A 13,366-nucleotide genomic window follows, 5' to 3' on the forward strand; every position below is an offset into this window, starting at 1 on the left:
AGAATTCATATCATATGCTGCAGTTCCATCTTTTGAAGTGACGGTCTTAAGTGTATAGTTGGATGATTAAATGTGCTTATACATTAATGGATATTAGTTATATGCTAGATTTGACTGGTAAAAAGCAAAATGAATATAACATCGTATTTCATCTTGACAAGCCTAAGTGAAGGATTAAGTCCAGGGTGCAGGAAATCACCATTTTTGACGATCCAAGCTAAAAGAACTAGTAATCGCGTAAGTGGCACATTTCTTAGTGCTCCATGATTAAATTCTTTGCTGTGACTGAATTACAGTTATATCCCAAGAATATTTATATGCAGACAAAAATTAATCATCTGAATTGTTTATGGGAAAATGCTATTTGAACTAAATTTCTAACCCAAACGCTTAATTTAAAAATAACAGAGGCCACAAAAATTCAAGGCTGCATCAAGGTATTTCCTGAGTTCCCTTGCAGTAAATTTTCAAAAATAGTCTTCTGAGGGAAGAGTTTCTTCCCACCACAAAGCTGGGAAGTGGCATCAGAAGTAAAAGGGATCTTTGTAAATGGGCTGCCAGCGATCGGGAGAGGGGAAAGGGCATAACATTGAAATGTGCAAAACGTTGAGGATATACCTTCAAAGTTGATGTCAGCTTATGATCTCTCCATTAATAATGTTGCCAATAGAATTTCAGCCATCCTTCAGTTTTTTTTAAGATAGATTTTATGAATTTCCACTCTTGATGCAGAGATCTATGCATTCAGAATGTAAGTCAAGAATATAGGTCAGCTGGCACTATTTTAATGGGCTGAAAATCCTGTAGAATCTTAGAAATATGAAAACATAGAAAATAGGAGCAGGGGTACATCATTCAGCCCTCTCCACCCCACAAATTAAATGTTATGGGGTGGGGAGCTGTCCAGCTGAGGAATGGCTGCCCTGCAGCCATTTAATGGCCAATTATAGAGTGGAGTGGAACATCTGCCCCTCAAGTAAGTCCCACCTCAGAGAGCTGTCAGCCAATCAAAGGCCAGCAGCCCTGCAGTACTGTCAGCGTCACTGGGAGCTGTGGCCACTTCCGGTACTGCACCAAATTTATTGAGGAGCTGTTCAATGATGGACCCAAACCTAAAGATAAGTTCGGAATCTCGCTGGGGCCTGCCATCCTGGCCCCAGCAAATGGGGGTGAGTGGCATATGTTGAACAGGGCAGGGGAGGAAGGTAGATGCAGGGAGGGAAAACCGTGGGAGGGGGGCCTCCAATTGGCACCTGGGGCTTTGAAAAGAGGAGCGCCCTTCCCCCTTGACAGGCCACCAGCCTGCAGGGCCAAACCTGCCAGGCTGCATATTGGGCACAGGCTTCTCCCAGCTGCCCATTAAATTAGAGTGGCAGCAGGATGGGCATTAATTGCCAACTTAAGGGCCTCAATTGACCCATGGGTGGGTGATCCTCCCAACCCCTCCCCCAACACTTGTAAAATTGCAGTGGGGGTGTGTCAGGCAGGCAGGTGGTGGGCACACCACAGATGGCATGGCAGCCTATTTTAAATATCCACCCACCAGCTTTCTCACTGGCGGATGACCTGTAAAATCCAACCCTATGTTAGATAGAGGATTTAACTTAATCCAAAAATAATTGATTTTCACCCAGTGGCTGCTCTAAAATGCTGTGTATTGATTGAGATTTACAATCAATAAATTGATTGCACCTGGTCTGGAAAAACAGCCTTCAGCGGTTCAACAACCTTACGATTATAATTTGGGACAGAAATCTTTCCAACTGTCATTTACCTTTCAACATCTTGACAGCAACAGTTTTGCAAGTAGAGACTTTTTCAATATTAAACGCAGCTGCTTCAACCACTTTGCCAAAAGCTCCACAACCCAATGGTTTGCCTGGTTAAAGAAATAAAAGAAGTGTCTTTCCATCATGAAAATTATATGAAACAATAAATCCGTCTCTTTGAATGTTCCTGGCAAATCCCACACTACAGGGAATACAAAATGGGCTTTTTCAGACAGTGGTGCACAATATTAAAGAGAAAAGGTTTTGCTGAGGAAAACCCAACAGCTCTGGTATTGTTAATGAAGCAGCTGTGTGCTGAGGAACAGGTCAATATGACTGTCCATAGGTGGATACAAAAATACAAAACAACTGCAGCAGCATGTCATTTACTGAAGAACAGGTTTTAGTAAAGTCTATTGACTAGGGCTGTTGCTCGCTCTGAAATTTGATAAATAAGAAAATGTACAGCACAATGATATCTGACTTTATCCCAATCATATGCTTTGTAACTCTCAGTTACAGATGTTAAAATCCTTAACAAAACTTGCAGACTAAAGGATTTAGAGTTACTAATACAGAACAAAGTATATCTTAGTATCATGTCAAAGATAAGCATCGTATGGATTAATGGTTGATTCAGAGACTATGTATGTAGGTTTTATTCTAAAGGGAGGAATATATATGACAGCAACATGTCACCTAATTTAAGTCGATCCCTAGGAAACTCCCATTTACTGGCATCATACGACAGCTGTTTACACTGTTCATCCATAGGTATTTCATCAGGGTCCATGATGATTGACAAGTAGCCTGTCTTCAGTTCTGCATCACTGGGCTGGAAAAAAGTGACAAGTCAAGTTACTTTAGCTGCCAGCTTTGTGTTCACAGAGTGGTCATGCTCACTTTAGTAACTGTTGAGTAAAGACACAGAGCAGTCAATGATCCAGAATTAAATGTTGCCAAACAAACAAAAGCATACATCACACCAGCTGAACTGAACATGCATGCCTAGCTCGCAATTACTTCAGATTTCATTGTAATACACAAGGGCCATCCTAAGCAGCAGCATTGAGCAACAAGGCTTTTTCTCCTTCATGAATGGCAATTCTAATTAACACACATTAGTCAATCCTTCATTAAATCATGCAGCAGCATTACAGAAAGAAAGAAAAAAATGTGTGTGTTGTTTTAAACACAAAGAAAAGATCCACATAAAAGGGCTACAGTCAGTTTTCATTTGTCGGGCAATGTATGTTCCCATGGGACAATGCTGGGATTGTTTTATTACCCGCTTTACTGTTCGCAAGATGATTATTAGAAGCAACCAGAAAAACAAGGCGATCACTCCAGTGCCAACGAGGATGATCAACTCGAGGTTTGCCTTGTCTTCAACTCCTGGTACAGAAGAAAAAAAAATCATTTCAGTTTTGCGGAGATGCATGTGATCATAGAGAGGTGGAAATTTATACAGGAATAGATAAATTAACCGTAAATACACAGATGAAACCCTACATATGTATTAAACCAGCTGGAAAATAAAATGAACAAGATAAGCTTATATTATACAAATAATTTTAAGTAAAAAACAAAGTATCACAGTACAACATGATTTACTACCTTGCAGAAATACAGATCGCTTTATATTACAGAGAACAAGCAGTACATATGTCCAAAGTAATGTATTACATGCAATGTAATAAAGCACAAACAAATCGCCTGTGTGTTGCACATAAGTAATTTTCAGGACTGTATTAATGTATTCTGCTGTATGCTTGTGCATGCATTGTGGGTGGTGTGGGGGAGTATGTTTGCAGAAGCTCCTTCAACTTATTTTCAAGTCATTTGGTGCAAGTCTTGGGACCCAAAATGAGATATTTTTAAAATTTTACATTGCTCTTCCATCTATTCATTACTAGTTGTACTTATGTAGTATCTTTAGTGCAGAAAAATGTCCCAAGGTGATTCACAGAGATGTGATCAGATGAAAGCTGGATGCTGAGCCAAAGAAAGAGATACTTGGAAGGCTGACCAGAAGCTTATCACCAAAGAGGATGGTTATAAGGAGGGTCTTAAAGGTGGACAGAGGTGGAGAGTTCAATGAGCTGAGGGGTTAAATCCAGAGTGTAGGGCCTGAATGATTGAAGGCATGGTCTGTCAATGGTGGAAGAAAGAGGAGAGGAGGAAATGCAAGAAATGAGTTCAAGGAACACTGGGCTGGATTTGCAGCACTCCCTAGTCCCCAACCACCAACCCCATCCCCACCTCAGCTAAAAGGTAAGTGGGGTTCCTGCCAACAGAAAGAACACTGCCCGGTTATCACTTAACAGCCAATTGACCCATTAATAGGCTGGAGGCAGGATTTCCGCCCTCAGGGACAGGAAGTCCCAGCTCAAAGAGCTGCCAGCCATCCAATATCATCTCAGCAGCACCAGGAAGGAGTGATGGCCACTGTTGAAATTACAGGCAGTCCCCAGCAGAGATCGTCACTGGAGCTGGACACCAGGAAAAGGTGGGGGCAGGGTGAAAATCTTGCCGGAGTCAGGCCCCAGCAAGGGAGGGTGAGGAAGGTGTAAAGGGGTGTGGGTGATGGGGTGATCTTTGGGGGGGTGCCTCCAAAGGGCAGAAGGGGCCTGCCTTGCCTGAAATCAGCTGCGCAGCTAAAGCTGCCAAGCTACCTACTTGGCATGGGCCTCCCCCTGCTGTGGGTAACATAGCAGTGGGAGCAGGATGAGGACCTTAAGTGGCCATTAATTGGCCACTTAAAGTTCTCAATAAGCACAAGGATGGTGGGCTGCTTAATGACCCCACCGCCCCTGTAAAATTTCACACAGGTTGGGGTGGGCAGGTAGGCAGCGGGAAGGCAAAACACTGGATTTTACAAATCCCCCTGCCTTCAAACCTGCCAGCATGGGGGTGTAAGATCAAGCCCTCTGAGTTTTGGGAAGGGAGTTGTAGTGATGGAGGAGGTTGCAGAAATAGAGAGTGATTTAAATGAGGATAAGAATTTTAAATTGGAACTGTTGGTGGACTTGCAGCCGATGTAGATCATCAAGGGTAGGTAATAAGTGTAAGTCATGTTGTAAATGAATTAGTTTATTAAATAATTTAATTATTAATTGAAATAAGCAACTCATTGACTTATAATTAAAAAAGACAGGAAATGCTGGAATACATTGCAAGTCTATCAACATCTGAAAAATGAAAAGACGGGTTGTCATTTCATCTTTAGTTGCCTCATCAGAATGGATCTTTATCCTAAATATAAACTTACACATCCTATCTCAGTGGTGAAGGGCTTGATGCATATTTCCAACAACTTCTGCTTTCATTCAAGATTTCTATCATTTTCTTTTTTTTAAATTGCTGATGTATGAGCGCACTAGGTGTATAGGTTTTTTATATTTAGTCAATAAATAAAATGATCAGAAAACTTACTAAATACAGAGAGTACTTAATTATGTTCAATTAGTAATCACCATTAGATTCAGTCAACACCTTAATTATTATATTGTCACCAATTAACTTAATTGTCAGTAATTGAGTTATAAATGCACATGATATTACAATTTATTTGGTAACAATGCACAATTGTTGCTTTCTAAATAGGGTACTACCACACTGGTGAAGATTTTCAGCAAGGGCAACAACAAGGTCTCTGGTCTTAGTAAAACTGGAGGCAAAGGATGCACCAAGGTCAAGACTCATTCCTCCAAAACTGGTCTCCAGTTCCCCATCAGCCCTATCCACTGGCTACTGCGCAAGGGTCACAATGCCGAGTGTGTCGGGGCCAGAGCCCCCATCTACCTGGCCGCGGTCCTTGAGTACCTGATGGCTGAGATCCTCGAGCTGGCTGGCAATGAGGCCAGGGACAACAAAGAGACCCGTATCATCCCCAGCCACCTGCAGCTCGCCATCCACAATGAAGAGGAGCTCAACAAGCTACTGGGAGGGGTCACCATCGCCCAGAGTGGGGTTCTGCCCAACATCCAGGCTGTGCTGTTGCCCGAGAAAACTGGGCACCCCAGCAAGGTTTACGCCTGAAGGGACAGATCAGAAAAAGAGCAAAATGATGTATGCTACTTGGTATGTGGAAGCTAATTGTTTGGGATGTGGATATTAGAAAAATTGTAATGTGAATAACAAGGGCTAAGATTTGAATATTAAAATTTTAAGCTTTTGTACATCAGTGTGTAAAAACCCTTTATTTCTACACAAAAATAATAACTATAGTTTGTGAGCATCAAGATTTGCTTAACCAGCAAAGAGAGTGGGCAGGCATATGCAGAGAGACTGGCAGAAATGTGTCCTCGAATTAAATCAGTGCAGGGATAGACAAAATAAAAGGAATGGAGAGTACAGGATCAGTACAGTGGGGTTGTTGAGTCTCACAGTCATCATTGGCTGTCCCTTGATTCAAGGATGGCATCTACTCAAGGTCGTTAAGTTCTGCCATAGGTCTTTATGTGACCGAACAGGCAGGATGTCCCATGGGATAATGGGATCCAGGGTGCAGGATTTGCTTCCTTTTCTTTCCTTTTCTGCCACTGCCTTGCCTCGTCATTAAGGAGTTTGGACTCAAAACGTGATGCAACTTGATGCACAAGTTGTCACCATTTTGAATGTTTGGTAGCAAACTCCTCCCAGTCATTAATGTCAATGCTGCCGCACTTCAAGGAGAGCTTCAGAGTGTCTTTGAAGCATTTCTTTGTCCTCACCAGGAATGTTGGCCATTTGTGAATTGAGAAAACAGGACCAGGCAGGGGAGACACTTTTCAGCCATCCGGACACAATGTCCAGTCCATTGAAGTTAATTTTGTAGGAGTTTTGCCTGAATGCTTGTGGAGCTGGCTTCAAGGAGGACACTAGCATTTGTTCAACAGTCCTCTCATTGAATCTAGAGGATGCAGCAGAGGCATTGCTGGTGGAATTCCTTTAGTGCACTTATGTGTCGCTGATACACAGTCCAGGTCTAACTGCAGTACAGGACTGTGGTGACGTCGACTACTCTGTACAATAGGACTATTGTTGATTTACAGAGGTCTTTGTTGTCAAACACTCACTGACATAGTTTGTAGAAGGCTGAGCTGATATAGCTGATCTGGTGTTGGATCTCCTCATCAATGATAGCCTTTTGAGAGAGGTGACTGCCAAGGTATGGGAAGTGCTCAACATTTTCCAGAGTCTCTCCTTCAATATATAGGGGAAGTAGAGTATTTGGAAAACCAGGTGTGGGTTGGTACATGAGTTTTGTTTTGGCAACATTCAAGAACAGGTTGAGTCTCTTGTATGCAGAATTGAAGAGTTCAAGAGATGCAGAGACTAGCAGAAATGGATCCTCAAATTAAATCAAGTGCAAAGATAGACAAAAATCAAAGGGATGGAAAGTGCAGGATCAGTACAGTGGGGTTATTTAGTTTCACTGTATTTAGGGTGGATCATGTAAAGTGACCATCACTGCATAATGCTAGCAATCGCCTGGATTTTACTGTCACTGGTGAATGAAGGAAGTTCACCATTCATTTTGCTCACAGCTATCTACAGACTTTTCATGGGTGTTGACAAGGCAATTCAGTTATAGCGATCATGATTCTGATAAGGCATAGCATCCACTACAAGGCATCTGACACCTGAGTGAACAGGGCAGACAACAGTACGTGTCTTCAACCAAACAGAGAGAGAATGTCCTTGTGGGGTCAAGGATGGAATCTGTTTGGTTACAGTTCAAAAACAATAGAGGTACCATTATACTACTAGATGTATTCTATATACCACCAAATAGTAGGAAAGCCATAGAGGAACAAATTTGCGGAGAATTTACAAAGATGTGCAAAAGCTATGGGCAGGATTTTCTGGCCCCACCCACCGCCAGGATCGTCCAGTCCCACCGAAAGTCAATGGACTTTTGGCTGAGCTACCACATCTCCCGTGGCAAGTCCCACTACAATGGGGCCAGGAAATCCCGATCTATAGGGTAGTGATAATGGGAAATTTTAATTATCCTAATATAAACTCAGTAGTCATAAAGTGCAAAGAGGATGAAAGTTTTTTTCAAATGTTTTCAGGAGCATTTTCTTAATTAGTATATTTCCATCCAACGAGGAAGGAGGTATTGCTGGATCTGGTTCTGAGGAAAGAGGTTGGTCAAGTGGATCAAGTGTCTGTAGGGACGTATGTAGAGTACAGTGATCGTAATATCATAAGGCTTAGGTTAACTATGGAAAAGGACAAGGAGAAACCTGGAGTAAAAATACTTAATTAGATGAGGGCCAATTTCATTATGGTGAGAATAGATCTGGCCTAGGTAAATTGGAATCAAAGGTTGGCAGGCAAAACTGTGACAGATATTGGGCTGCCTCTGAAGAGAAGTTGGTCTGGATACAGTCAAGGTACATTCCCATGAGGGGAGAGGTATGACCAACAAGTCAGAGCTCCCTGGGTGGCAAAAGAGGCAGAGAGTAAGATAAAATGATGTGTATGGCAGATAACAAAAACAGAAAGTGCTGGAAATACTCCACAAGTCTGGTAGTGTCTGTGGAGAGAGAAAGAGAGTTAATGCTTTGAGTTGAATATGACTCAAAGTTCTTTTTTTATCCTTTCATGGGATACAGGTGTTGCTGGGAAGACCAGCATTCACTGTTTGCCACACCTCTAAGTTTGGTATGAGAGGCAATTTAAAATAAAGGGTGCAGTTCTGAGGGGCATGCAGGAACAGAGAGACCTGGTGTATATGTGCACAAATCATTGAAGGTGGCGGGGCAGATTAAGGAAGTGGTTAAAAATGACAGAGGCCTTATCAGCCATGTGTACCCACCTAGTCCACTGAGAAGGCAGACCATAAGGATGTAGATGTTAGCAGCAACCTGACATAAGAGCCTGAGTCTCCTGAGGCATTGGTACTCACGCATGTTGAGTGAGTTGAGCCTCTGCCTGTAAACCCTCTGATAGGGGTCTTGCCTCTTTCCAGCTGTATTTTGGTGTCCATCCCCTGTGCCCTATGGAGGGGTATATGGCTGAGAAGGCTGCTGGTGCTGCTGTTGATGTTGCTGCTGCTGGAGTATTTAGAAGTGGTAAGCCCCCCCCTTGACCCTCAATGGTGCATTATCTACGCTCGTGCCATTCTGAAGTCTGGGAGCAAGGAAGTGCAGCTGGAGGTGGGTGAAGTGCTTGGCCATGTGAAGTATCTTCCAAACAAATCACCCTTCAAGCAGTGAAAACACTCTTGGAATGTTTTGCATAGGTTCCTTGGCCTGCATTTTACCTTCGGCGTGCGGACATGTACCCGACACACCAGAATGTATATGACACGCAATGACCTCGGGCGCGCATCCCAACGTCATTGTGCACTCGCATGATATTTCGTTCGGCGGGTGCACGGTTGGCGGGCAGGTGAAAAGGCAAAGCGGCCTTTACATTTTTTAGGAAACTTCATCCACGAGCAGGGTGAGGTTTCCTAAAGCTAATATTAATTAAATAAAACCTTTATTTTGAAAATAAAAACCTGTCTCATCTCATGTGACACATGAGGGGATATGTTTCATTAAATTTTTATTGTCTTTATTTATTTTTGTAAAAAGCTCTTCAAGCCCCCTGAGGCAGCTCTGTGCCTCAGAGAGATTGTAGTGCTCTTTCGCGCGCATGCGCAAACTCTCCCTCCTCTCCCCGCCTGCACAGGTAGCGCTCAGCCACTGCTCGCCATCCATGCAGGGTGGACCTTAATTGGCCCACCCGCGTGAAATCGCGGTGCAGAGCCGATTGCGGGCGGTGGGCGGCTCCCTGACCGCCCCCGGCCACTCCCACCAAGCCCACCTGATGTGGGAAAAATTCAGGCCCAGATCATGGCTCTTCAGTGCGACTGATCAAAGTCTTCACAGCCTTTCAGTTTCCCTGATGAAATCCTTCTCACCGTGGGCTTGCCATCTCCAACAGATTAGAAACACAGTGTGAGGCTATTCCACTGTTAGGGAAAAGGGAATCCGTGCACAAAATCCCTATTGATTGCTTTCTTAACTTCAATTGGCTTTCCACCTCAGAAGTGGGGCTTCCCCGAATTCACTATGAACCTTCCTCTGGGAAAGATGGAAGGAGATGGTGGCTTATCAGGATATGCAGTAGTCGGCAGGCAAAACGACATTTAATCCACCGGCCGCGATAGCGGGTTTTCAAGCCATATCGTCTCGAACCCACCTAATTATTTATGCACTCCTGGGAAACACACAGTTTCCACGGTGGGTGGTCTCTCATTTGTCTGCCTGCCATCACCCCGCCGCTGCATCACGCCGGGTGCCATGTTTAAAGTCCAGCCGCAAGCACACATCTCAGTGTTTCCAGCTCACCACTGCTGCACGAAGACATGGCCCTGAAACTGAAGAAAACTGCAGCCCCCAGGCTCAGCGATGCATCTCCCGAGCGATTTTTGGATGCCTTGGAGGCCCATCAGGATGTCCTCTACCCCTGCTCTGGCCGCAGGATAGGCAGCAACAGCACTAACCCAGCTTGGGAGGCGGTGGCAACAGTGGTCAGTGCCAATGCCCTGCAAAAGAGCACAGCCAACCAGTGAAGCAAGAGTATGAATGATCTCTTCTGTTCCACCAGGGTAAGCCACTCATCTCATCATCCAACTCACATGTTCACAAACCTATCACACATCCACAGGGCCCTCACTCGCTGCCAGTTCAAGGGACATCACCATTCACTCTCTCAGACACACCGTCACTGTCCTTGTCCCATCCATGGGACAACTCAACACCCACATATACCTGGCATACTTGTCATCTGGTCTGGCAGGCGTCCTGCTTACACTTTCTCCATCTCTATCCATGCAGGACGAGCTGGCGCACAGCAAGAGAAAGAGGTCGTAGGCCGGTGGTGGAATGCCCGAAATCAAGGTCCTCATGGACTTTGAAAACGGAGCCATCCAGCTGGCCGGTGAGGATCTGGACCAGTGAGGTCGATGCTGCTCTACCAAGTGAGGATCCATCAGTGCAACATCCATCAAATAACCATGCTGTGAGTGATGTGTCCTCTTTCACAGGCCACTGCCATACACTAATTATCTCTTCTTTGCTTTCGCAGGCACATTCTGGGAAACAGCTGATGGAGTCCATGACCCAGGGCCTTCAATCAAGCCCCAAAGAAATCTCTGAAGAGGAATCTGGAGGCACCCTCCCTGAAGTCCTGTCACAGTGCTCATCCTCACCCTCAAAGGTCGCCTCAGAGGCAGGGCTGCACTTGCCCCCTGATCCCCCCCACCACCCCACGCCACCAGTCGGACAGGGTAGCACTTAACCCCAAACCCCCGGCACCCCTGAAGCCTGCAAAGCAACAGGCGACCCTGACGAGCTCTGCTGTGCACTCACCTCCAGTTCACTCAAAGTGCAGGCCGCCAAGTGCACATCGCCTCTGTGCTGTTGTGAAACACATCGGCGTGCTTTCCTACCGACTTTGTCGGACAATCCAGCAGGGGTGCAAGAGACTGGCAGGATGGCCTGATAATGATATATTACAATGAGGTTCCCGACGACCGATGGTGGGAAAAGCAGCCCACCATCAGCGGGCTGATCAGACAATTGCGACCTGCCTTCCTGCCGTCATGAAGCCAATCGCGCCATATTGTCCGCTCACGTCATCCATCACGCCTGCCGCCAGTGGGCACAGAAAATTCCGCTCTTTGGGTGAGATGATGTTAGAGCTAAGTTTCTGGGGGGCTGGGGAACTCAGTTCTGATTTCTGCATTTAACTGTGCACGTGCAATTGCTGGAAGTTGCCGTCTGACATTTCCTTCATGCGTGCGCTGATAGCCTCACCCTTATTCCTACTAAAAAATATGGGTCCCTATATTTTGGCTGTTCTGCATTTTATAGTATAGAGAAAGCAACAATTGTGTTGTGGTATCAAACAAATTGTAAATTCATGTCCATTGATCATTTATAGCATCTGCATTATTTCAAACATTAATAGCAAGTATCAGATAACTTGTGTCATTAAAGCCTTACATTATGGGCAAACAATAAGAAATATTGCCTCTTAGACTGAGCACAATTAGCACATTTCAGTTCAAAACCACCCAGGTGTTATTTTGCCTGACAATCAGTTTTATTTTTCTTAACTTCCTAACCTTCTACAGCAATCATTGCAGAAGTCTCTGCACAGCCCTGTATGTTACAAGCCTCACACTTGTACATCCCTTCATCTTCCTTCTTCAATCTCTGGATGGTCAAGGTCCTGTTCAGCTCATCTAGAACAATGCCTGCAGGACACAGACACACGACATTAGGTCAGTGAGACACCATTTCCTGCACCAGTCACAATGTTACAATTCACAGTGCGAACAGAAATGACCGGATACACTGAATAATAAGGCAATATAAAAGAATAATAGTAATCACACTGCCAAATACGCTTTTTTTATACAATGCTTATTATTTATTTTATAACGTTTGAAAACTTTTACAAATTTACGTGCTTTCTTTGTATACTGTGAAGCAATGAGCATTTGCTATTAGATTCAATTGGTATCATTCTTATTTTTTCACTTTCCTCCAATCTAATTTCCCACCCCCCCCCCCCCACCCGCCCCCCCACCCCCCTCACCTCACCCCCGCTGAAGATAATATTAGGTATATCTGCACAGTAATTGCCATCCTCCAGTAGCTCCAAAGGAGTGAACATCCTTGCTGCCTGAGACAGTGAGCTTGCTATTTGACCACATCAGAAGAGCCAAATACCACCCTTACCTAATGTTATGCACTTTTTACTGGGAATCGACAAGCAGTGATCAAAAACAGGAAGTGTGACTCTTTTTTAGATTAGGAAGAGTTTGAATTAATTAAACTACCTCCTTAAAGGCACTGACAGGATGGTGATTTTGTCTTTGAATATAATGTAAAATGGGTGCTATCATACGAACATATGAATTAGGAGCACAAGTAGACCATTAGGTCCTTCGAGCCTGCTCTGCCATTCAATAAGATCACGGCTGGTCTGACTGTGACCACAACTCCACAATCACACCTACCCCCTATACCCTTTCACCCCCTTGTTAGTCAAGAATCTATCCACCTCTGCCTTAAAAATATTCAATGACCCTGCCTCCACTGCTCTCGTGAAGAGTTTTCCAAAGATTCACTGAGAAAAAAAAATCTCTCCTCAGTCTTAAGGAGACCCCTTATTTTTAAACAGTGACCCCCTCGTTCTAGTCTCTCCCACGGCAAAATATCTTTTCGGCATCCACCTTGTCATGTAACCTCAGGATCCTATATGTTTCAATAAGAACACCTCTCATTCTTCAATACTCCAATGGATTCAGGCCCAACCTGTCCAACCTTTCCTTATAAGACAGCCCCCTCATCCCAGGAATCAGTTGAATGAATCTTCTCTGAACTGCTTCTAATGCAATTATATTCTTTCTTAAATAAGGAGACCAAAACTATACACATACTCCAGACTCACCAACCCTCAGTACAATTGTAGCAAAACATCCTTACTTTATATTCCATTCCCCTTGCAATAAATGACAAGTATGTATATATATTCACATACACAAATATCAACTCAGCTGCCTGTTTTACTTCTCATTGAATGAAATGAAGATCAGGATA

General features: G+C 44.1%; 1 protein-coding gene across 1 annotated transcript in view; it reads right to left on the minus strand.

Moving 5' to 3' along the window:
• kdr (kinase insert domain receptor (a type III receptor tyrosine kinase)) overlaps positions 1-13,366 on the minus strand; it is an 80,738-nt gene that overhangs the window by 25,840 nt on the left and 41,532 nt on the right. Inside the window, exons 15-18 of the mRNA XM_078547963.1 lie at positions 11,884-12,015; positions 3,058-3,164; positions 2,469-2,604; positions 1,775-1,879 (exon numbers count right to left, since the gene is read on the minus strand). Of these exons, the coding sequence (XP_078404089.1) occupies positions 1,775-1,879; positions 2,469-2,604; positions 3,058-3,164; positions 11,884-12,015 (480 nt within the window). The remainder of the gene's footprint in view (positions 1-1,774; positions 1,880-2,468; positions 2,605-3,057; positions 3,165-11,883; positions 12,016-13,366) is intronic.

The sequence above is a fragment of the Cetorhinus maximus genome, chromosome 1, assembly GCF_964194155.1.
Source record: "Cetorhinus maximus chromosome 1, sCetMax3.hap1.1, whole genome shotgun sequence".
NCBI classification, from domain to species: Eukaryota; Metazoa; Chordata; class Chondrichthyes; order Lamniformes; family Cetorhinidae; genus Cetorhinus; species Cetorhinus maximus.